This window comes from Somniosus microcephalus, chromosome 6 (genome assembly GCF_052327205.1).
Source record: "Somniosus microcephalus isolate GS21.2 chromosome 6, FLI_Smic_1.0, whole genome shotgun sequence".
In the NCBI taxonomy this organism is placed as follows: Eukaryota; Metazoa; Chordata; class Chondrichthyes; order Squaliformes; family Somniosidae; genus Somniosus; species Somniosus microcephalus.
In genome coordinates this window covers 61573408-61598364 of record NC_140992.1, presented here as the reverse complement: position 1 = coordinate 61598364, position 24957 = coordinate 61573408, and the positions used below count along the sequence as shown (strand labels likewise).

The 24957-nt window shown below is 44.9% G+C and overlaps 1 protein-coding gene across 1 annotated transcript in view; it reads left to right on the top strand.

Moving 5' to 3' along the window:
- LOC147115757 (mitofusin-1-like) overlaps positions 1-23467 on the top strand; it is a 62356-nt gene extending 38889 nt beyond the window's left edge. The window contains exons 17-18 of the mRNA XM_085990272.1: positions 8841-8975; positions 21350-23467. Coding sequence (XP_085846398.1) covers positions 8841-8975; positions 21350-21419 — 205 coding nt within the window. The 3' untranslated portion in view covers positions 21420-23467. The remainder of the gene's footprint in view (positions 1-8840; positions 8976-21349) is intronic.
- Positions 23468-24957: the final 1490 nt, after the last annotated feature.

Here is a 24957-nt window from a genome sequence, read left to right as displayed (position 1 = left end):
ATTTGTTGCAGTAAGTGTGGGGAAATAAATACCTTTATGGATGTGTACTAAACAGGTTGACAGGTTTTGCTTAACTACAAAAGGACTTGCTTTTCAATGCTGCAATTTTTGCCTTTGAAGAGAGTTCTTTTCTTGATATTTTGGACACCTTTTTATTTGGATGACTACAAGACTCTGATATTGCTTCTCATTCCCCCCCCCCCCTCTTTCCTCCCCCCCCCCCCCCCCCCCACCCCCACTGGTCAGTGGTGTGCATATGAAGTGTACTCTGCTGTCCAGGTGGAGATACGCCTGAATTTGTTGGGCTAGATCATTAAAAGGGCCCAGTCACCCTGCCTCTTGGCAGGGCCTTGTACCAGGAACAGAATTGAATTGATCATAGATTTTGAAACGTACAGCACAGAAGAAGGTCATTTGAAAGAGCTATCTAGTTCTCCAATTAGTCCCACTCCCCTGGTTTTTCCCCATAGCCCAGCAATTTTTTCCTTGTTGGAGATGATTGGAGAGAATTTCTGTAGTAGTGCGGGACAAAGCAATGGAGGGATTCAAAAGTGAGAATGAGGACCTTGTGGCCTGTTTGCTGGGGCACTGAGCCAGTGGAGCAGGCAAGGACTGGGGTAAATAGGAGTGTGGGACTTTGTGCAGTAGCTGTGCATCAGCTGACGTTTGTGAGGGTAGGTAGACTGATGAGGGAGTGGAATGGAAAGTGAAGATGTCCAATCCGAAACTAGGGTCCAAAATCTAAACAAAAGAAACTACGGTGGTATGAGGAGTGAATTGGCTATGATAGATTGGGGAGCTTCATTAAAAGGCATGATGGTGGATAGGCAATGGCTAACATTTAAGGAATGAATGCATGAATTGCAACAGTTATACATTCCTTTCTGGTGCAAAAACACAAAAGGAAAAGTGGCCCAACCATGGCTAACAAAATAAATTAAGGATAGTATTAGATCCAAGGAGGAGTCATATAAAGTAGCAAGCCTGAAGATTGGGAGCTGTTTGAGTTCAGCAAAAAAGGACCAAGAGATTGATTAAGAGGGGAAAAATAGAGTATGAGAGTAAACTTGCAAGGAATATAAAAGCGGATTGTAAAAGCTTCTACAAGTATGTAAAAAGAAAAAGATTAGTGAAGACAAATGTAGGTCCCTTACAGTCAGAAACGGGAGAATTTATAATAGGGAACAAGGAAATGGCAGAGCAATTAAACAAATACTTTGGTTCTGTCTTCACGGAAGTGGACACAAATAACTTCCCAGAAATGCTAGGGAACCAAGGGTCCAGTGAGGAGGAATTAAAGGAAATTAGTATTAGTAAAAAAATAGTGCTGGAGAAATTAATGGGACTGAAAGCTGATGAATCCCCAGGGCCTGATAATGTGCATCCCAGAGTACTAAAAGAGGTATCCATGGAAATAGTGGATGCATTGGTTGTCATCTTCCAAAATTCTATAGATTATGGAACAGTTCCTGCAGATTGGAGGGTGGCAATTGTAACCCCACTCCCGCTCTGATCTCTCTGTCCTCGGCCTATTACATTGTTCCAATGAAGCTCAACGTAAGCTCGAGGAACAGCACCTCATCTTTCGATTAGGCACTTTACAGCCTTATTAATTATCCCTGCCCCCATTTTTCATGCTGTATGATTTTACCATTCCCATTTGCAACATTTTATCTTTCCTGCCTCTTACAAAAGTACAGGATGTTCTTTCAATTCCTTCCTCCCCTCCTAAACGCCCCCCCCCCCCCCCCCGTCTCTGCACCTGCTTAATATGTTACATTTCCAGCTTTTTCCAGTTCTGATGAAGGGTCCCAGACCTGAAACGTTAACTCTGTTTCTCTCTCCACGGATGCCTGGCCTGCTGAGTATTTCCAGCGTTTTCTGTTATTTCAGATTTCCAGCATCTGCAGTATTTTGCTATTGTATGCAGGTGCAGCAAGCAGTTAGGAAGGCAAATGGTATGTTGGCCTTCATTGCAAGAGGATTTGAGTACAGGAGCAAAGACATCTTACTACAGTTGTACAGGGCCTTGGTGAGACCACACCTGGAGTACTGTGTGCAGTTTTGGTCTCCTTACCTAAGAAAGGATATACTTGCCATAGAGGGAGTGCAGCAAAGGTTCACCAGACTGATTCCTGGGATGGCAGGACTGTCTTATGAGGAGAGATTGGGTCGACTAGGCCTGTATTCACTAGAGTTTAGAAGAATGAGAGGGGATCTCATTGAAACATATAAAATTCTGACACGGCTAGACAGATGGGATGCAGGGAGGATGTTTCCCCTGGCTGGGGTCACAGTCTCAGGATAGGATATTTAGGACTGAGATGAGGAGAAATTTCTTCACTGAGGGCGGTGAACCTGTGGAATTCTCTACCGCAGAAGATTGTGGAGGCCAAGTCACTGAATATATTTAAGGAGATAAATAGATTTCTAGACACAAAAGGCATCAAGGGGTATGGGGAGAGAGCGGGAATATGGTATTGAGATAGAGGATCAGCCATGATCATATTGAATGGCGGAGCAGGCTCGAAGGGCCTACTCCTATTTTTCTATTTTGAGAAATCAGTGTTTGATGAGCTGGGGGTTTCAGCAGTGAGGGAGGGGTGTGAGTAGGCAGTGTTCTCCAGCTGCTCTCAAAGGGCAGCTCAGATTTTCTCATGTGCTGTAGGAAGTTGTGTCATTATGCCCAACAGGTAGCCCTGGAGTTGATGGTGTTGCCAGAGAGGTAGAATTGGGTGGCACTGGCACACTGGGAAAGCGAGCCTGTGCTCGTGGGTCAGACAGCATCTGTGAAGAGAGGAACGTAGGGTTAACATTTGTCGGGCGATTAATGGCAGGAGCATGGGGGTAGCCCGGTTGAAAGCAGGAGGTCATATGATGATGGGGGACGATAGCAAAATACTGCAGATGTTGGAAATCCGAAATAACAACAGAAAATGCTGGAAAAACTCAGCAGGTCAGGCAACATCCGTGGAGAGAAATTTGAGTTGACGTTTCGGGTCGAACCCTTCTTCAAAACTGGAAAGAAAAGAAATTAGATCCAAGGCAGGGCTGCGATCGGACAAAAGAAGTGAAAGAAACAAAAGAGCTAGACGAGATGGGAATAGGCTGAGATTAGGTGTAAAGTGTACTGGCAGGGCAAGAGATAGCTGCCAGGTGTGAGAGAGAAACAAAAGGAAAGGGGGGTGGGGGGAGAAAGGAGTGGAAAAATTACAAGACAAAATGTGTAATGGGGGCCGAGGTTATGATATAAAATTGTTGAACTCGATATTGAGTCCGGAAGGCTGCAGAGTGCCTAATCAGAAGATGAGGTGCTGTTCCTCGAGTTTACGTTGAGCTTCCGTGGAACAATGCAAGAGGCCAAGGACGGTGCGGTCCGAGTGGGAATGGAGCGGTGAATTAAAATGACAGGCGACCGGAAGCTCGGGGTCACCCTTACGGACTGAACGGAGGTGTTCCGCAAAGCGGTCACCCAATCTGCGTTTGGTCTCCCCAATGTAGAGGAGACCGCATCGTGAGCAGCGAATACAGTATACTAGATTGCGAGAAGTACAAGTAAATCGCTGTTTCACCTGGAAGGGGTGTTTGGGGCCCTGGACAGTGGGAAGGGGGGAGGTATAGGGGCAGGTGTTACATCTCCTCCACTTGCACGGGAAGGTGCCAGGTGAAGGGCTGTTGGGGGTGATAGAGGAGTGGACTAGGGTGTCTCGGACGGAGTGGTCCCTACGGAATGCTGAAAGGGGAGGGGAAGATAAGTTTGGTGGTGGGATCACTTTGGAGGTAGCGGAAATGCCGGAGGATGATCCGTTGAATGTGGAGGCTGGTGGGGTGAAAGGTGAGGACAAGGGGAACCCTATCGTGGTTCCGGGAGGGAGGGGCAGGGGTGAGGGCAGAAGTGCGGGAGATGGAACTGACCCGGTCGAGGGCAGTGTCAACCACGGTAGAGGGGAATCCTCGGTTGCGGAAAAAGGAAGACATGTCTGAAGCACTGGTGTGGAAGGTGGCATCGTCGGAGCAGATACGACTGAGAAACTGGGAGAATGGAATAAAGTCCTTACAGGAAGCGGGGTGTAGTCCAGGTAGCTGTGGGAGTCAGTGGGCTTGTAGTGAATATTGGTCGATAACCTATCCCCAGAGATGGAGACGGAGAAGTCGAGGAAGGGAAGAGTCAGAGATGGACCATGTGAAGGTGAGGGAAGGATGGAAATTGGAGGCAAAGTGAATGAAATTGTCAAGTTCGGGGCGAGAGCAGGAAACGGCACCGATACAGTCATCAATGTATCGGAAAAAGAGGTGAGGGCGGGGACCCGAGTAGGACTGGAACAAAGATTGTTCCACATAGCCCACGAAAAGGCAGGCATAGCTAGGACCCATGTGGGTACCCATGGCAACACCTTTGATTTGGAGGAAATGAGTGGAGTTAAAGGAGAAGTTGTTCAATGTGAGAACAAGTTCAGCCAGGCGGAGGAGGGTGGTGGTGGATGGGGACTGGTCGGGCCACTGTTCAAGGAAGAAGCGGAGCGCCCTCAGGCCATCCGGGTGGGGGATGGAGGTGTAGAGTGATTGTATGTCCATGGTGAAAAGGAAGCGGTTGGGGCCAGGAAACTGTTAAAGTGGCGGAGGGCGTCCGAAGAGTCGCGGATGTAGGTGGGAAGAGACTGGACAAGGGGAGAAAAGATAGTCAAGATAGGAAGAGATAAGTTCCGTGGGGCAAGAACAGGCTGAAACGATGGGTCTACCAGGGCAGTCCTGTTTGTGGATCTTGGAAGGAGGTAGAAGCGGGCTGTGCGGGGTTGGGGAACTATGAGGTTGGTGGCAGCGGGGGGGAAGATCTCCAGAGGAGATGAGGTCAGTGACAGTCTTGGAAACGGTGGTTTGATGTTCGGTAGTGGGGTCATGGTCCAGGTGGAGGTAGGAGGTGGTGTCGGAGAGTTGGCGTTCAGCTTCCGCTAGGTAGAGGTCAGTACGCCAAACAACAACAGCACCACCCTTGTCAGCGGATTTAATGACAATGTCAGGGTTGGATCTAAGAGAATGGAGTGCTGCAAGTTCAGAGGGAGGTAGGTTGGAGTGAGTGAGGGGAGCAGAGAAATGGAGACGGCCGATGTCACGGCGGCAGTTAGCGATGAAAAGATCTAGAGAGGGTAAGAGGCCAGGGGGCGGGGTCCAGGTAGAATGGGAATTCTGCAAGCGGGAGAAAGGGTCAGTTGTGTGGGAGGAAGACTCCTGGCCAGAGAAGTGGGCACGGAGACGAAGGCGGCGGAAAAAGAGCTCAACATCGTGCCGAGCTCGAAATTCATTGAGGTGGGGGCGTAAGGGGATGAAGCTCAGGCCTTTGCTGAGGACTGATCGTTCAGGGTCAGAGAGTGGAAGGTCAGAGGGGATAGTGAAAACGCGGCAGGGGGTGTGATTGGGAGAAGGGGGGTCAGAGGAAAGAGAAGGGGAAGAAGGTTCCGGAGGGGCGTTGGTGTCCAAGAGTTGATGAAGCTTGCGATCCTTGACATCGGAAAGGAAGAAAAAAAGTTTTTTGTTGAAGCGTCGGATGAGTCGAAGGATGAAATGGAACTGTGGACCCGGACAGCTTTGAGATAGAGTGCGCCGGTGTTGCTGAAGAGAGAAGTCGAGAGTGTTCATGTGGCGCCACATGGCATTGAGCGTGGATCTCAGGATGCGGCGAGAGCAGTAGTTCGAGGAACAATGAATATCTTGGAGATATTTGTAATCCTGGGTGGATCCGAAGCACGAAGGGTGGAAGTTTAGTTGGAATCCACGTGGAATAAGTCGGAACCGGAGACAGTTGCTGAGGAAAATGATGTGGCTGTGAAACAGAGTCTTGGCAGATACCTGATCAAACACGAGAAGGGAAACTGAAAGTAATGAAGATGAACAAGGTTGAAGAGCCAAACGGAGATCCCGTCGAAGAGAAGAGCAGAACTTCTTCAAGGTAGGCATTCCTAGAAGAGGTGTGGCAGTGAACCAAACACTAGTACGATAGCAAAATACTGCAGATGTTGGAAATCCGAAATAATAACAGAAAATGTTGGAAAAACTCAGCAGGTCAGGCAACATCCGTGGAGAGAAATTTGAGTTGACGTTTCGGGTCGAACCCTTCTTCAAAACTGGAAAGAAAAGAAATTAGATCGAAGGCAGGGCTGCGATCGGACAAAAGAAGTGAAAGAAACAAAAGAGCTAGACGAGATGGTAAAAGGAGGTATGATGATACCTCCAGCAATACATCAAACCTGAGTTGGCAACCCTAAAACAGGCATGTAGGGATTGAGGAGGTTACAAAGATAGGGAGGGTTGAGGCTTTGAAGGGATTTAAAGAAGGGGACAAAGATTTTTAAATTAATGCCCTGGGTGATGGGGAACCAGTGAAGGTTGGTAAGGATTAAGGTCAGAGGTGGGCAAGACTGTGTGTGGGGTTGGGTGCATTCTGAAGAAGTTGGAGCTGAAAGTAGGGTGCAGCTCAAATGCTGGTAAACACAGCATTGGGGCAAATTGAGTCTGGCGATGACCAGGGTTTCAGCTCAGTCAAACAAGCTATCAAAGATGCGCGCCATCAGCTTGAGCAGGCATCCAAGAAGGGAAATCGGAGCAGGAGGCCAGGGCTCAAATTTTCTGATTTGGGAGGCCATATACGGGATGGCTTTGACTTTGCTGATATTGAGCTGCTTAATGTCAGACAGCCAACCTAACAGCACGATGACAGTGCTAGAATCAAGGGTGGTAGTGGAGCGGTAAAGCTGGGTATTATTGGCGTACATGTGAAAACTGGCCCCGTGCTTATGGAGAATGTCATTAAGGGACATGGTCCAGGCGAGAAATAAAAGGAGGCTAAAGATGGGTCCTTGGGATGCACCAGAGGTGGCTGTCCAGGAGGGTGGAGTTGGCAAAAAGAGGCTTGCAAATTCAGCTCTGGCTGCTAGCCTCAGCCTTCTGGCTGCTGTTAGAGGCTAACAGCCAGAACAACTCCAGGCCCCAAAATTGGATAGGTCCTGCAAGAAAAGGAATGCCATTTAACTGTTGGCCCTTTATTGCTTTGCTACGTGGCTCACTCACACCTCCAACCTGAGGGTCCTGATGCAAGACTCACAGCTAGTTCCTTGGGGTACCACTGGAAATAGATGCCCTGGGAAACAAACACAGGAAGTTGAGGAGGAAGAGCAAGGTACACCTTCTCCTGTCTCATTACCATGGTAGTACTGGGCCTCTGGCTATTGCAGGCACAGCCCTGGGTTTGTGTCTCTGCAGAAACCGTGGCGATCCCAGGGCAACGTAAAGAGTGCACAGACCTGACATATAGGATCTCGGGCCCCCTTCTCAGATGTTAGAATAATAATGGGTCCCATATCTTCAATAAATGACATGCACTCTCTTTACCATCTCTCCCTCAACCACAGGCCTCTTGCAAGAGGACAAGGTAGTTTTCCTGCTTCTAGGCCATCATCAATGCAGCTCTTGACTAGTTGCTAAGGCATGTACATTAGCAACAGCTCCATGGGGATACCCTACCTACTGTTTCTCTACCAGCACTGAACAATTGAGGTCAGGGCCTTGAATCTGTCCCTTTAGCTGTACTTGTTGAATAAACTGCCTATTATTTGAAGTTAAGGTCCTTTGCAAGATACTGGCTGTTACTACAACAACTTACAATTAAAAAGCACTTTTAACGTCGTAAAACATCCCAAGGCGCTTCACATGTGTTATTGCACAAAATTTGACACCGAGCCACATATGATATTAGGACAGTTGGAGTCAAAGAGATAGGTTTTGGGGAGCGTCTTAAAGGAGGAGAGAGGTTTAGGGAGGTAATTCCAGAGCTTTTGGCCTAGGCAGCTGAAGGCACGGCTGCCAATGGTGTAGCGATTAAAATCGAGGATGCACAAGAGGTCAGAACTGGAGGAACGCAGAGATCTTGGAGGATTGTAGGGGTGGAGGAGAGGCAATGGAAAGGCTTGGACATGGTACAAATCAAGTTTTCTGATACATTCAAGTCTTCCTCATTTTAAAAGGAATTCTCAAATATAGGCCAAAAAAGGTAGTGAAGGACAGGAGAGAAGTAACTGAAGGTAGCCGTAATGTAGCAGTTCCTATCAAAATCAAGAAGGGAGAGTTATATGTATTTTGACTGAATTGTTGATTCACCAAACTTAGTCAAGAGATATGGTGGACAACTAAGAAGAAATGTGCATATTGCAACCTCAGTGGTTTTGTTAGTGTGCTCAAAATGGGAAATGTCAACTTTCTGATCTTGCTGATCTTTTTTTAGAACACAGAATGCAGTTAGTAAGAGTCAAACAGTTTAATGAAGATTAACTGGCTGGAGTGTTGATTTTTGAAAGAAGAAATTCAGTCAACAATAAGCAAATATTTTCCTAAAATTACCCCTCTTTCTGATGAGATGTTAAACCAAGGTCCCATCTGCCTGCAGAGGTGGTGAGGGGAGTTCCCCCAGTATTCTGGCTAACGTTTATCCCTCAATCAACACCACCAAACACTGATTAACTGGTCATTTATCTCATTGCTGTTTGTGGGACCTTTCTGTATTCAAATTGGCTGCTGCATTTGCATTCCTTACAGTGGTGACTGCAGTTTAAAAAGTAAATAATTAATTGGCTGTGAAGAACTTTGAGACCGCCTGAGGACCCGCAAAACAATATATGTAAGTTTTGGTGGCATAACGTATTATACCAGCCAAGGGAGTAGCTAAAAAATTATTTTTAAATTGGGACAGAATAAATAATACAATCACTGCAACATCCAAAGATATATACAACCACCAACAGTTTTTTTTTTAACAAATTGATGAATGAAATTGTGTTTGTCCTTTCTCTTAGGGAAATGACCAGTACCTTTGCTCGACTGTGCCAGCAGGTAGATGTTACTGAGAAAAATTTAGAAGAAGCAGTCTCCAGCCTCAATAAAAAGATCGAACTTCTAGAGTCCACACGAAACCGATCAAAGCTGCTGAGGTGATATCCTTTTGATATTCTCATAGTACCTACTTTTTATTCCTGAAATGCTGATACAGCTGAACAAATTTCAATGCAAGCAAGTTGATCTCTTTATCACAATTCTTTAACCATACTTTTAGTGCAAAGTAATTACAATATTCCAGTTATGCTAAAAACCCAACTAAGGCAGAAAAAGCCACAAAAAAAACCTGAGATAAATCCCAGATAACTAGATTACGTTTTTTGATGAGGGCAATTCGGTTGATATGGTGTACATGGACTTCCAAAAGGCATTTGATAAAGTGCCACATAATAGGCTTGCCAGCAAAGTTGAAGCCCATGGAATAAAAGGAATAGTGGCAGCATGGATATGAAATTGGTGAAGTGACAGGAAACATAGTACAGGAAACTTTGTGCTATCCGGCACCGAGCTGTTGCCGTTCCCTCAAAACCGCCGGACACACCAGCGTTAATGTTGAAGCATACGGAGCTTTTCATCTCCGTATCTGACAACAAACACTGTTGCTTAGCAACAGCTTCTAAACAGTCGGCCCGTACCTTGGAAGCGTCTCTCTGAAGCTGTTGCTAAGCTACAGAGACTTTGCAGAGCCTGACTGTTGAAAAAACAAAAAACAAAACGGCTCCTGATTTTTGCCGGTGGCTCGAGTTTGCTGGACATTTAGCCTCCGGATAACACACAGTTTCCTGTAGTGGTGAACGGTTGTTTTTTGGACTGGAGGAAGGTATACAGTGGTGTTCCCCAGGGGTCAGTACTAGGACCACTGCTTTTCTTGATGTAGATTAATGATTTAGACTTGGGTGTACAGAGCACAATTTCAAAATTTGCAGATGACACAAAACTTGTAAGTATAGTGATAGACTTCAAGAAGACATAGGCTGGTGGAATGGGCGGACACGTGGCAGATGAAATTTAATGCAGAAAAGTGCGAAGTGATACATTTTAGTAGGAAGAACGAGGAGAGGCAATATAAACTAAAGGGTACAATTCTAAAGGGGGTGCATGAAAAGAGAGGCCTGGGGGTATATGTGCACAAATCGTTGAAGGTGGCAGGGCAGGTTGAGAAAGCAGTTAAAACATATTGGATCCTGGGCTTCATAAATAGAAGCATAGAATACAAAAATGTGGAAATTATGATGGACCTTTATAAAACACTGGTTCGGCCTCAACTGGAGTATTGTGTCCAATTCTGGGCACTGCACTTTAGGAAGGATGTGAAGGCCTTAGAGAGGGTGCAGAAAAGATTTACAAGAATGATTCCAAGGATGAGGGACTTCAGTTATGTGGATAGACTGGAGAAGCTGGGGTTGTTCTCCTTAGAGCAGAAAAGGTTGAGAGGAGATTTGATAAAGGTGTTCAAAATCATGAGGTGTCTAGACAGAACAGTTAGAGAGAAATTGTTCCCATTGGCGGAAGGGTTAAGAACCAGAGGACACAGATTTAAGGTGATTGGCAGAAGAACCAAAGGCGACATGAGGAAAACCTTTTCACGCAGCGAGTGGTTAGGATCTGGAATTCACTGCCTGAAAGGGTGATGGAGGCAGATTCAATTGTGGATTTCAAAAGGGAATTGGATAAGTACCTGAAGGAAAAAAAATTGCAGGGCTACAGGGAAAGGGTTGGGGGAGTGGGACTAGCTGAAGTGCTCTTGCAAAGAGCCAGCATGAGCTGATGGCTTCCTTCTGTGCTGTAACCATTCTGTGATAACAAATGGTTTATCCTAACTAAACTAGAATGGCAGTTTCATTTAAGCATTCTTTCACACATCGGAATAAAGGCTAGCTTGAATTCTTTTCTGGTGAAAATCACATGGTTTGCATACACATGAAAATGTGGCAATTGGTGCCACATTCGTCTCCTCCTCCTTCATAGGCCTGCACCACGTTGGCAATTATTTTTTCTCCCTGCATTTGCTACTCATGTTAGACCTTTCATCACCAAAATTGGGATAAAATCCTGTGTCTTTCTATAAATGTAGGTTAGGTTAACAGGCCTTCTTATTTTCAATATATTCTGTTCTTAAAATGAACCAATCTGAGTTTTTGCCCTTTTTCTGGTTCCTAAGAATTTAGGAAGGGCAATCCATGAATCTCCAGGGAAATATCAGCATATAAATGATTGTTGTTGGGGCAAGCATCTGAAAATCAATGCTATTAGCTGATAAAAACAAGCTTTAGGTTAGGTAGTACCACAGACCAATCATATGCTCCCTAAATCACAGTGGTACAAAATAAAGGCGGTAAAAACAAATGGGGCAGAAGTACAAATTACAATTTTACATGCGGCACAGTGTGCGCGCCCTAGCAGGGCTGCAGTCATGCACTACTCCAGACTGCACTGACCTTATGTTGCACACTGTCTACATGAAAAAAACGAAGTCTCCGTGAGTTGTCAGCATCTGCCAAAGACTGTTGTAAAAACAATAGCATTCACAATTGCTGACGTTCACTTTTGCATATCTTACCAAAACATGACACTTGAACTTGACACATTTGCCTTGCGTTCAAAATCAGAAGCCTAAGAAATCCAGCTACAACCTGTCAGAATTGCTGAACACTTATCAGCACCAGTCATTGCTAAGAACTTTGTTGGACAGTGCCAAGAATGCATATTGGTGATCTGAGGAACCACAAATACTACCTGGAGTTTTTCAAAGCTGACTAAATTTACCCTTGGTTTAGATGATAAACGGTCCAGCCAAGGAAATAGCTATTGATCCAAAAACACAAGATTTCCCTTGTATAGAGATTCCTGAGCAAAAAGCTGTTGGTCTCACTGAAGCTCTCATGATAAAACAAGCGATAACCCAAAAAAACTATTTCATAAGGAGCTTGGGTCAGTAATCTCAATCCCCTTTGTGGGGAGTAAATAATCTACCATTAACTGCATAGGCACGATCCCCATTTATAGTGTTAGAATCTCCCTTAATGCCTCTTAAAGTTGCAAATCTGAAACCCTTTCTCACCCATATGCCTTGGAGTTGCTAAGCACTTTGTCCAATTTGATGATCATAAGGTCTTTATGGACTCTTAAGAACCATGAATCTGTATCTAGCAAAGTAGACCAAAACCCTGAAATGTTTTCCCATTAATCTACAGCAATTAGGAACACTACTCTAGGCAGGTTTGTTAGACAATCACACCGAATTCAGAGGCATTCAATGCCAGAGTTGCTTAAAATCTTAGTGTATTTGCTCCAGGATTACCCAACCCAGAAGTCCCTTCCTCTCAATCTCTCATAAATCGCAAGTAATTTTCACATGGTTCATCATGACTGCATCCTTGTAAAGTGCATGCAGTTAGCCAACAACATAAACTAATAGTATAAATTCCAGAATAGACTGAGCACACAGGATCCAGAGAGATTTGTCAGAGCTTTTGTACAGTACCCCAATCACAGATTCATAGAATTTACAGCACAGAAACCGGTCATTTGGCCCAACAGGTCTATGCTAGTATTTATGCTCCACATGAGCCTCATCCCACCTTACTTCATCTTGCCCTATAAGAATTAGGAGTAGGCCATATGGCCCCTCGAGCCTGCTCTGCCATTCAATAAGATCATGGCTGATCTTCGACCTCAACTCCACTTTCCTGCCCTATCCCCATATCCCTTAATTCCTCGAGTCCAAAAATCTCTCTCAGCCTTGAATATACTCAACGACTGAGCATCCACAGCTCTTTGGGGAAGAGAATTCCAAAGATTCATAACCCTCTGAATGAAGAAATTCCTCCTCATCTCAGTCTTAAAAGGCTGGCCCTTTGTCCTGAGACTATGCCCCCCCCCTAGTTCTAGACTCCCCAGCCAGGGGAAACAATCTCTCAGCACCTACCCTGTCGACCCCCCTCAGAATCTTGTATGTTTCAATGTGATCACCTCTCATTCTTCTAAACTCCAGAGAGTGTAGGCCCAATCTACTCAATCTCTCCTCATAGGACAACCCTCTCAACCCAGGGATCAATCTCGTGAATCTTCGTTGCACCGCCTCTAAGGCAAGTATATCCTTCCTTAAATAAGGAGACCAAAACTGTGCGCAGTACTCCAGGTGTGGTCTCGAGCCCTGTAAAATTGTAGCAAGACTTCCTTACTCTTGTACTCCAACCCTCTAGCAATAAAGGCCAACATGTTATTTGCCTTCCTAATTGCTTGCTGTACCTGCATGCTAACTGTTTCTTGTACTAGGACACCCAAATCTCTCTGAACACCAACATTTAATAGTTTCTCACCATTTAAAAAATATGTTTTTCTATTCTTCCTACCAAAGTGAATAACCTCACATTTCCCCACATTATACTCCATCTGCCATCTTATTGCTCACTCACTTAACCTGTCTATATTCCTTTGCAGGCTCTTTGCGTCCTCCTCACATCTTACTTTTTCACCTAGCTTTGTCTCATCAACAAATTTGGATACATTGCACTTGGTCCATTCATATAGGATTATAAATAGCTGAGGCCCAAGCACCGATCCTTGTGACACCCCACTAATTACAGCCTGACAATCTGAACATGACCTGTTTATCCCTACTCTGTTTTCTGTCAGTTAACCAATCCTTTATCCAAGCTAATACCTGCCCCCAACTCCGTGTGCCCTTATCTTGTTTAACAACCTTTTATGTGGCACCTTATCAAATGCCTTTTGGAAATCCAAATATACTACATCCACTGGTTCCCCTTTATCTACCCTGCTAGTTATATCCTCAAAAAACTCTTAATAAATTTGTCAAACATGATTTACCTTTCATAAAACCATGTTGACTCTGCCTAAATCATATGATTTTCTAAGTGCCCTGTTACCACTTCCTTAATAATGGATTCCAGCATTTTTCCGACGACTGATGTCAGGCTAACTTGCCTCTAGTTCCCAGTTTTCTCTCTCCCTCCTTCCTTGAATAGCGGGATTACATTTTCTACCTTCCAATCCGCTGGGACCTTTCCTGAATCTAAGGAATTTTGGAAGATCACAACCAATGCATCCACCTCTTTTAGAACCCTAGGATGTAGGCCATCAAGTCCAGGGGATTGGTCGGCTTTAAGTTCCTCGCTCTTATTAGCCCCTTAGTTCCCCACTATTTTTGGTATACTTTTTGTGCAGTGAAGACAGATACAAAATATTTGTCTAAAGCCTGTCATTTCCTTGTTCCCAGATATAATTTCTTCTGTCTCGGCCAACACTTACTTTTGCTATTCTCTTCCTTTTTACATACTTGTAGAAGTTCTTACAATCTGTTTTTATATTTCTTACTAATTTACTCTCTGTTTTCCCCCTCATCAATTTTTTGGCCATCCTTTGCTGGTTTCTAAAGCTCTCCCAATCCTCAGGCTTACAACTATCCTTTGCAACATTATAAGCCTCTTTTAATCTAATACTATCCTCAACTTCTTTAGTTAGCCACAGGTGGCACATTTTTCCCATGGAGTTTTTATTTCTCAATGGAATTCGTTGAGAATTTTGGAATATTTCTTTAAATGATTGCCACTGCTTTACAGTCATACCTTTTAATCTACCTTAGCCAACTCTTCCCCCATACCTACATAATTAGCTTTAAGTTTAAGACTCTAGTGTCGGACTTAAGAATGTCACTATCAACATGTCCTTCTATTCCTTTCTCCCTCATGTACTTATCTAGCTTCCCCTTAATTCAGCAGTTCTCCTTCAAGTGCCATCTTTGCTTGGGAAATGGACCACACAGGAATATAACCCCCAGTTCTCAGGTGCTCACAGTCATCTACTGCCCCTTATACTAACCAAATGCAGCCTGCTGCACTGGGCAGGAGATGGCTCGAGTGAGAGCGCCATGGTTTTTGGCACGTTGTGGCTATCCTTGCACTCAATTTTGTGAATTCCAACAGTAGTTGTTAGATTTAATGAGATTGAAGGATTTTTTTTGTGGGGGTGGGGGAGAGAGAAAGGCAACTACAGAAAGTCCTTGTATTGTTTTAAGAACATGTACAATGACTATGAAATGCAGGAACTCTTAAGAATCTCCTTCACAATAAAACCCAAATCAACAGTCCTTTCATAGCTCGTATGGGATCTCCAGGCAGTGTATCCATTTAGGTGTCAATCTTGCTGTAGAGACTGTCCCAGGACCAAGCCAGCAGTCCTGCATAAATGACTCACAATGTATCCCTGTGGTAAACCACTGTTATACCTGTCTGTAGAGGTATGTGTATTCCACTAGGTACAGGTCTGGACATGCCTCGGCTGACTCCTCCCACTATTCCAGGTATATAAGTGACTACCTCCCAGTCCCTTAGTATTCTGGACGGGTCGACCACTCGAGACAAGACCTTCATTCTTTAGTTAATAAAAGCCTGATTGTTACTCGCTCAACCTCAGTCTTTTGAGTAATTGATGGCGCATCAATTTTATTAACTAAATTTTTATAATGGAGAAGATCCTCACACCAGCATGCCTGGACCTGGACAGTCGGGAAGCGGACGCTTCCACCAAGTTTGCTCACTGGCTTCGAGACATTCCTGACTGCCTCCACTGCGGTCACAACGGATGCGGACAAACTGTCTGTCCTGATCTCCAAGGTGAACCACCGAGTGTACTCAGTCATCCAGGACGCGACCTCGTACAGAGACGCCCTCCAGCTCCTCAAGACCCAGTACGCGCGCCCTGTGAACGAAGTGTACGCCAGGCACCTCCTGGGGAGTCGCAAGCAACAACCTGGGGAATCGACTGAGGAATACCTCCAAGCACTGTCCGTGCTTGGCCGGGCCTGTGGGTGTAAGGCGGTAACGCCCGCTAAGTACACGGAGGAACTGATCCGGGATGCCTTCGTAGCGGGCCACAGGTCCAACTACACCCGACAGCGTCTGCTGGAGCAGAGCGACCTCAACCAAGCCTCCGAAATCGCACTAACGCTGGACGCAGCCTACCGGGGCATGGATGCCTACTCCTCTGCACCGTGGATGCCGCGGGGAACGACAACCTGGGACACGGTAGGACAGCCCCATAGCACCGTGCCGCCACAGCCCAACAACGGCCCAACTACCGCAGCAGTGTCCCAAAGCCAGACATGCTACTTCTGTGGCCAGGCCAAACACCCCAGAGCGCGCTGCCCGGCGAAGAATGCGACCTGCTCGGGCTGCGGGAAAAAGGGACACTACGCCAGCGTCTGCAAGGCCAAAGCCACCCCGAACGCCAGCAGCGCCGCGTGTGGGCCGGGCGAGCCGCCATCTTGGGCCTCCCCAGCCATGTGCGAACCACTGCAGCAGCAGCCATCTTGGACGACTTCAGCCACATGGGAATCATGGACGCCGCCATCTTGGACACCAGCCGGGACGCAGCAGACCGCCAACCCCCCCCCCCCCCCCCCCATCTGATACCCGCAGCGACACACCGACCCCTACGCTGGCCTCTGTTACGCTGGACCAAACGAGACCGCACCAGCTAGCTCTGTCCAAAATGGACGTTAGGGTAAACGGCTATGCAATAAACTGCCTTTTTGACTCCGGGAGCACAGAGAGCTTCATCCACCCCGACACGGTGCGGCGTTGCTCTCTCCCAGTCCTGCCTGCGCACCAGCGGATTTCTATGGCCTCCGAGTCCCAGTCAGCGGACATTGGCGGCTACTGCGTGGTGACACTAGTAGTAGACGGGACTGTATTCAATAATTTTAAACTCCTGGTCCTGCCCGACCTCTGCGCTGCCGTCCTACTGGGGTTGGATTTCCAGTGCCACCTCAAAAGCGTTACGGTGGCCCCCTCCCCCCACTCACAGTCCGCAGCCAGCAGCCTCCAAATTGCCCGCCGCGCACCAGATGCAACCTCTCCACACTCAGAGTCCCACCCCCGACTGTAAGCCCATCGCCACAAAGAGCAGGCGATACAGTGCCGGGGACAGGGTTTTCATCAAAACCGAAGTGGAGCGACTCCTGAAGGAGGGGATTATTGAGGGCAGCTCCAGCCCCTGGCGAGCCCAGGTTGTGGTCGTTAAGACCGGCGAGAAACAACGCCTGGTCATCGACTACAGCCAAACAATAAACCGCTACACCCTGCTGGACGCCTACCCACTCTCCCGCATAGCTGACATGGTCAACCAGATCGCGCAGTACCGCGTCTTTTCGACCATTGACCTGAAATCAGCGTACCGCCAGTATACTGCTTTTGAGGCAAACGGCCGCCTCTATCACTTCCTTAGGGTTCCCTTCGGCATTACCAACGGGGTCTCCGTCTTCCAAAGGGAGATGGACCGGATGGTCGATCAAAACGCGCCGCAGGCCACTTTCCCTTACCTAGACAATGTGACCATCTGCGGCCAGGACTTGCAGGACCATGACGCAAACCTCGAGAAATTCCTCCGCACCGCCCAACTCCTGAACCTGACATATAACAAGAAGTGCATATTCCGCACAGACCGCCTCGCCATCCTTGGCTGTGTTGTGGAACACGGGGTCATCGGTCCCGACCTGGACCGGATGCGTCCCCTTATGGAACTCCCACTGCCTAAAAGCCCTGAAGAGGTGCCTAGGGTTTTTTTCCTACTATGCTCAGTGGGTCCCCTACCATGCAGACAAAGCCCGTCCGCTGATCAAATCCACCTCTTTTCCCCTGATGGCAGAGGCCCGCTCGGCCTTCCACCGCATCAAGGAGGACATTGCCAAAGCCACCATGCACGCAGTGGACGAATCCATCCCCTTCCAGGTGGAAAGCGATGCGTCCGACTTCGCTCTGGCCACCACCCTTAATCAGGCGGGGAGACCTGTGGCATTCTTCTCACGAACCCTCCAGGGCCCGGAGACCAGACACTCCGCGGTCGAGAAGGAGGCCCAGGCTATTGTGGAGGCTGTGCGTCATTGGAGGCACTACCTGGCCGGAAAACTATTTACCCTGCTCACTGACCAGCGTTGTTGCTTTTATGTTCAACAACAAGCAGAGGGGCAAAATCAAAAATGACAAGATTTTAAGGTGGAGAATCGAACTTTCCACCTACAACTACGAGATCTTGTACCGGCCTGGGAAGCTCAATGAACCCCCAGATGCCCTATCGCGTGGCACCTGCGCCAGCGCGCAGATCGATAGGCTGAGGGCCCTCCACAATGACCTCTGCCACCCGGGGGTCACCAGGTTCTTCCACTTCATCAAGGCCCGCAACCTGCCTTACTCCATCGGAGGAGGTCAGGACCAAGAACTGCCAAGTCTGCGCTGAGTGCAAACCACACTTTTATAGATCAGACAGAGCCCACCTGATAAAAGCCACTCGCCCTTTCGAACGCCTGAGCGTCGATTTTAAAGGGCCTCTCCCCTCCTCCGACCGCAATGTGTACTTCCTCAACATCATTGACGAGTACTCCCGTTTCTCGTTCGCTATCCCTTGCGCGGACATGACCAGTGCCACGGTCATTAAATCTCTGAACAGCCTCTTCACCCTGTTCGGTTTCCCCAGCTATATCCATAGCGACCGGGGCTCATCGTTTGAGTGACGAACTCCGCCAGTACCTGCTCGCTAGGGGTATAGCCACAAGCAGGACCACCAGTTACAACCCCCGGGGGAACGGACAGGTGGAAAGAGAGAATGCGACAGTTTGGAAGGCCGCCCTACTAGCCTTAAAGTCTAGGGGCCTTCCGACCTCCCGCTGGCAGGAGGTGCTCCCCGATGCGCTCCACTCGATTCGGTTACTGCTCTGCACTGCCACCCCTCACGAGAAAATGTTTGTCTTCCCAAGGAAGTCCACATCGGGGACATCGTTACCACCATGGCTGACGTCCCCAGGGCCGGTACTACTGAGAAGACACGTGAGGGCCAATAAAACGGACCCCCTGGTCGAGAGGGTCGACCTCCTCCACGCCAACCCCCAGTACGCTTACATTGCGTACCCGGACGGGCGGGAGGACACAGTCTCCATACGAGACCTCGCACCCTCGGGGACCGCTGTAACCCACTACCCATTACCACCACCCCCCCCCCCCCACGACCCGATATCCAACCCCAGCAGCTGGCTCGCCTTGGACCGTCACCCACGAGGACTACACTCCAGGGCCCCAGCCTACACGGGATGCGACGCCGGAAGCTCCACCACCCCTGCTGTCGCCACGTCGATCACAGCGGCAGACAAGACCTCTGGAGAGACTCCAATACACGAACTTTTAAATACACTTCACCCCGCCGGACTCATTTTTAAACAAGGGGTGAATGTGGTAAACCACTGTTATACCTGTCTGTAGAGGTATGTGTATTCCACTAGGTACAGGTCTGGACATGCCTCGGCTGACTCCTCCCACTATTCCAGGTATATAAGTGACTACCTCCCAGTCCCTTAGTATTCTGGACGGGTCGACCACTCGAGACAAGACCTTCATTCTTTAGTTAATAAAAGCCTGATTGTTACTCGCTCAACCTCAGTCTTTTGAGTAATTGATGGCGCATCAATCCCTAAGCTGCCTGAGGCTCAAGTAGAGGGCTAAAAAGAGTTAAAACAAGCTCATGATGTTAGAAATGATCAGAGAAGGCGATGCATTCCTAGGATTCCATGGGGTAGAGTTAATGAAGATATTCAAACTACTCATTGGGGGCAATAAAGAGGTCACCCTCAAACAGGAGAGACTTTTCATAATCTCCAAAACGATGGGGATGCTCTGCCCAATAAAAGAACTTGGCCTTAAACTGATTCCTAACAGAAAAATGACATGGTCAAGACTATCCCATTATGCAGGTAGTATGGTCAGTTGTCGGATTAGTAACCGTAGACTTAAAAGATACTCACTTCCCGCTTCCATTCAGAGTTCCTCGGGTTCAATTTCAAGGGACAAAGGCTACAAGTAGAAGGTGCTGCACTTTGGCCTCCTCAGCACGTCAATTATGAGAAGTCCCAGTTACAACCCATGCAAGGCTTAAAATTCCTAGGGGCATTTTAAAACATTTAATATTCTGATAACTTTGTTCATCCTTTCTTATATCCTGCACACGCTGGAGTGCCTTCAACATTTGTCATGTTCATATTTTAGCTAATTTAGTATTTGATCCAAGTGTTTGGATCATTGTTATCTCATTGGATAAGATTTCCAAATAGTTTTCATTTAGGCCTCTCTGGTTACCAGTTAGGACCATCATTTAGTTCTTTACATGACTAATTAACCCATCTTTTGAATCTCTTCAAACATGAATTTAAATTTCTTGTATGGGAAAATTAAATTGGTGGTAGTTCTCGTTTCATTTTGTAGAGTTATTAAACTGCAAGGCTATATTTTAGATCAGTCATACTTTATTTGGATTTATCCTCATCCCCTCCTGAATGGTACTGTTAGTATGTTCCTATATGTGGAGGATGCTTAAATGAAGATACAGATTTCCAACTTTGTAGGGTTATCTTAATTCTTCAAATTGTATGTATCCTCCACAACACCATGATTTTATTCGTGCATCCTCTCAGATCCATCAGGGGCATCATATTTTGGGGGAATGAGGTGCTAGAAGTCAATGATTAGTCAGTTCTTGTTTAGTTTCAGGTAAAAATGATCTGGCAGTGTGGAAGAGGTCACTGCCTAACCACAATGTCAAGACAACATTTTCATGTGTGTGCAAAGCATATAATTTTCCTCAAGCAGTGAAGCTCAATGGGTATTCAAAGAATAAGGACTGCACCACCTAGGTTATTATCTGTTCAATGCATTGAAATCCCCTCCACTCTTGACTGTACACAGCTACTTTCCTATAAGGCTTATCACTACCTTCCCAACTGGTGTTATTTCCCATCCATTGCTATTGCCCTTTTCCAAAGCCACCATAGGCTTCCCATGCCAAAGATAGGTATCAAAGATGCCCAAAATTATACAAACTGCAATTGATCTGTTACATTCAAATACATAGTACATATATTGAGCATGAAATATTGTTTTAAAAAGTGACCTGAAAAAACAATTGTCAAACTTTACTTACCCAGTATCTGTGCATTTCCCTCATTTTCATGCAAATACATACCCAACTTACACTTGCTATGAATCATGTATACCACAAATCTTAAACTGTACCAATAAGACCATGGCAGTTACAGATGGTGTTACCAAGACTTTAGATTAATACTTAGCCAAAATATGATTTTAGAATCTTATTTGGAACTTTTCAATCGGAAAATTCCCTTGCCTGTTTAAATTCTCATCCTTATTTGCTGTGCACCAAGATGGAACTGCACTGTAAATTGGAAAGTAATGTTGGCCAATCTACCAATGTTCAGAGGATCTGCTGTAATTTTCCATCAGAGCAAAAATGTAATAGTTTAATTTACCACTGTAGAACTACAAAAACGTAGGCTATTTGAAAAAAATTTAGTTTAAGAAGCTGCTAGTTGACAGTATTGTAAACTTGATTGGTATGTTTAATAGTTTTTAAACTTTTACTTATTTTTAATACATTTTTCTTGCAGAAACAAAGCAACATGGCTGGAAAATGAACTGGACATATTTACAAAGCAGTACTTGCAGCCGAGCCAGTGAAAACTTGCTAACCTTTTGTCCCATAACCTCACTGATGGGGATTGTCACCAATGCTGCCATAGTACTATGAAAAATACAAACTTCCGGTCCCTTTTATATACAGTAATGGTTTTCAGGGATGCCATTTATCAAGCCTTCAGAAATCTAACCAGATATAGATAAAGATGCATATTATTTGTCACTGCACCTAAGGGATACAGGAAATATTCATAATTTACTAGGAGTATCAGATTATAAAATGTACGTTTAATGTTAGTTATCTAGACACGTGATTAACATGTTGGTAAACTGTATGAACATTTACTAATGCGGATGTACTAGGTGGTCGAAACATGGTTATCCTTTATTCACATTCTAACCCATGTGAAACCTTAAATCAAATTCCCAGACTGCAAATAAAAATTCCCACTTATGCATATTTACATGTAATTAATTTATCATGATTTTACTGCTCAGCTCTTTTTGCCTCTAGCTAAATTAGTTATCTTGATAAGATGCACTTCCATTAAACTGTATTCCTATAGAAAATGTTGATCTACATAAATTGTTGTACAAGCCTAAAGCAAGGGTTGTGTGAATGAGGCTTTAGCCAATTAATCATGTAGCTTGCGACTGAATGTTACTGCAGAAATCAGTCATGGAGGAAGCAAAGCAATGAGTAAAATAAATCCAGTTTTATTGGCTATTGACAGCACAGGAAACTTAAATTAATGTCCAGAATATTATTGTGAGGTGTTCCCAAGAGTGCTGCAAATGCTTTGTCCTTTTAATTTTAAATACACTAACACAATTTGTATGTGAGATCTAAAGAAAATGTAATCATCAAACTACACTGGAAACAGTTGTCAAGAGTGTGTGCAAACTATAATCAGATGCAGTTACTTATTTCAGTAATACCACCTCAGGCCTGAAGTATTACAGGTACTTGCATCAAGAACATACTTCCACCATTGAAACTTCAGATGGTCATCAGCTAGCCAAAAATTGGATTTAACCATCCATCTGTGGCTAATATCATAACCCAAATTTCACAGATAGGGCTTTGCCACCCTTGATTGCAAGTCCAAGTTCCAGCATTGCTAGAGATTAACAAAAGCAACATTTTGATGTGAACTTTTAGATAATTTAGGTTTGTCCTTTGAAAATTCAATTCTTGGTCTTTTCAGTGCATGATCTTGCATTAGCACCACCAGAATGAATAAATAATACAATATTGGACTGGTTGCTTTAGAATTGATGTGTGCTAGGTTTCATCAGTTTACTGCACATACCAAAGAATAAAATTAAATAAAAACTAATAACTGCAGAGTTATGGGTTCCAGATGTGATATTTAAATTTAGGAAAGTAGTCACTTAATTGTGTTGTATGGATACTTAAATTATCATTAAAGTTTCACCTAGCACACATCTAAGTTTCTTGACAGCTGCAAACAAGTCTTTTGAAGAGAAAGCCACTCAATCTAGACCCACATTGTTCTAATCAGCAAACTTCCCTGACAAACTACTAAACTGATTGACCATATCGGTGCCAGTAATAGCCATAGGAGTTGCAACGATCTCCTAATTGTAACTTTGGCGGAAACCAGAGAAATGATGTAAATGGCATTGGGTTTCTGCCAATAACACGGTGGAAATTCTACCCTCTTGATTTAAACTGTAAACCCTGAAGCATACAATATATCCTGTCCTTGTACAATGGCTCACCAAGGTTATTTGCCTTTTAAGAGTTTCAAATTGATTTGCTAGTGATTTAGCTCTTCATTATAAAATGGTAGTGTACAATGTTTAGATAGAAATTTCTCCAACTTAATTTACAACTGGTTAAAATCTTTTGGCTTTAAATACTTGCACAATTCATTTTAAACTGCAAAGATTTACTAAAGAGGCTTTGATGAACAAATGTTTTGTACATAGCAGATTCTTGATGTTAAATTACATTTTATAACTTGTACATGTTCCCCTTTACTGGATTCATCAGATGTGCACAACCAACCAAGTTTATATTCTTGAGCAGCTGTACAATTTGGTAATAAATTATTTGAGCTACATTGCTGTAGTTTGTCATCAGAGGCCTGTATTAAAAATGGGCAGTGCAACCTTTCACTTGTACTCTCTTAGCATGTGGTGTGTTGTGATGTTCAAATTCACAAAAGGCAAATCAAGAACTGATGCCAGGAAGCTTGTCACAATGAATTCCACATCGGGTAGTGGAGGGGACGTCAAATCATAAGAAAAAACTGGATGTTGTGGTTTGTAAGGGAGGGGGGGGAGAAATGGGAGAGAGACCAGAGTCTTTCTGGAAGGATGAGCAAAGAGTACAGGAGGGTAGGGTGGAGAAGATCATTGAATTTCAATTATGCAACTAAAAGTAGAAGTATTAGATTAGTTTTTTTGCTCAAGGATTTTAATGGGGCTCTGATATCAAAAGCTGCTCAGAACTGAAATTTAACAAGTTAGCTTCATAAAGATGGATTGCATCTACTCCTAAACTGGTAGGACATTTTCTAGAGACCTGGAAGATACCTGAAACATGGAGAGGATAGAGGTCAGCACACTTCATAGGTAAATTTAAATAGTCTGGTATGAATTTTCCTTCTGCAATATCTTTTTAAAAAGGTACATAATACATTGAAGTTTTTAGTGGGTACAAACTCAATTTATTGCACAAAGAATATGAACGAATATGGTCATTCCATTACCTTGTGCTATATATAGGTGAACTAGATTGACCATGACACACTGGTATGTTATACAACTTTGTACATATGATCTGATATTAACCTATTTGCTGCTGCTTATTTTTTGGTTTAACATTTCAGCTGGAGCCCTTCAATTCCTCTGGAAGATCCTGCTAAAGGGAAGACTTTACAAGTCAAAATAGTCCGAGCAAAGTAAAAATAATCTCCAGTTAAATCTCATTCACTGGTAGGCCGCTATAGTGATATTGCCAATGGGAAGTAGCTCTAAACAGCAGAGGCAATCAGAGAGCTACCCAACTTTAAGAAACCATGTTAATGGCTAAGGATGCAGATTTCTCCGTATACCATTTCTTTCTGGGGTAGGGAGCTTAAGCTGGTTTGAAGTCATACCTTCAGACCCAGTGATATCACGAAAGTGGCCTAACATTCTTGGCTTCAAATGTCTTAACCGTACTTTGAGTCATGATATGGGGTGTTCCACAAAATGCAAACAACCCCGAGGAAGAATAGTTAAAGGTGGCAACCTTGGGGTTGAGATATTTGTAAATTGATCTAAAATACCTCAAAAGGTTGCTACATAGGATATAATAATTTACATAGTCAAGCTTTCTAAAACACCATCTCTTAGTGCACAGAACCCTTAATTTCAGCATCAAAAAAAGCTATTATACAGCCTTGGTTAAAAGCATTTTTATTGGTTACAATCAATTTATCGCAACATTAGTTTCACTGAGCCACTGTACAAATACAAAGGAAAAGTTGATGTGAAAACAGACTATAAACAAAGATACAGCAAGTGAAGATCATTTCAGATTTTATACACTAGCACAATAGAAGAA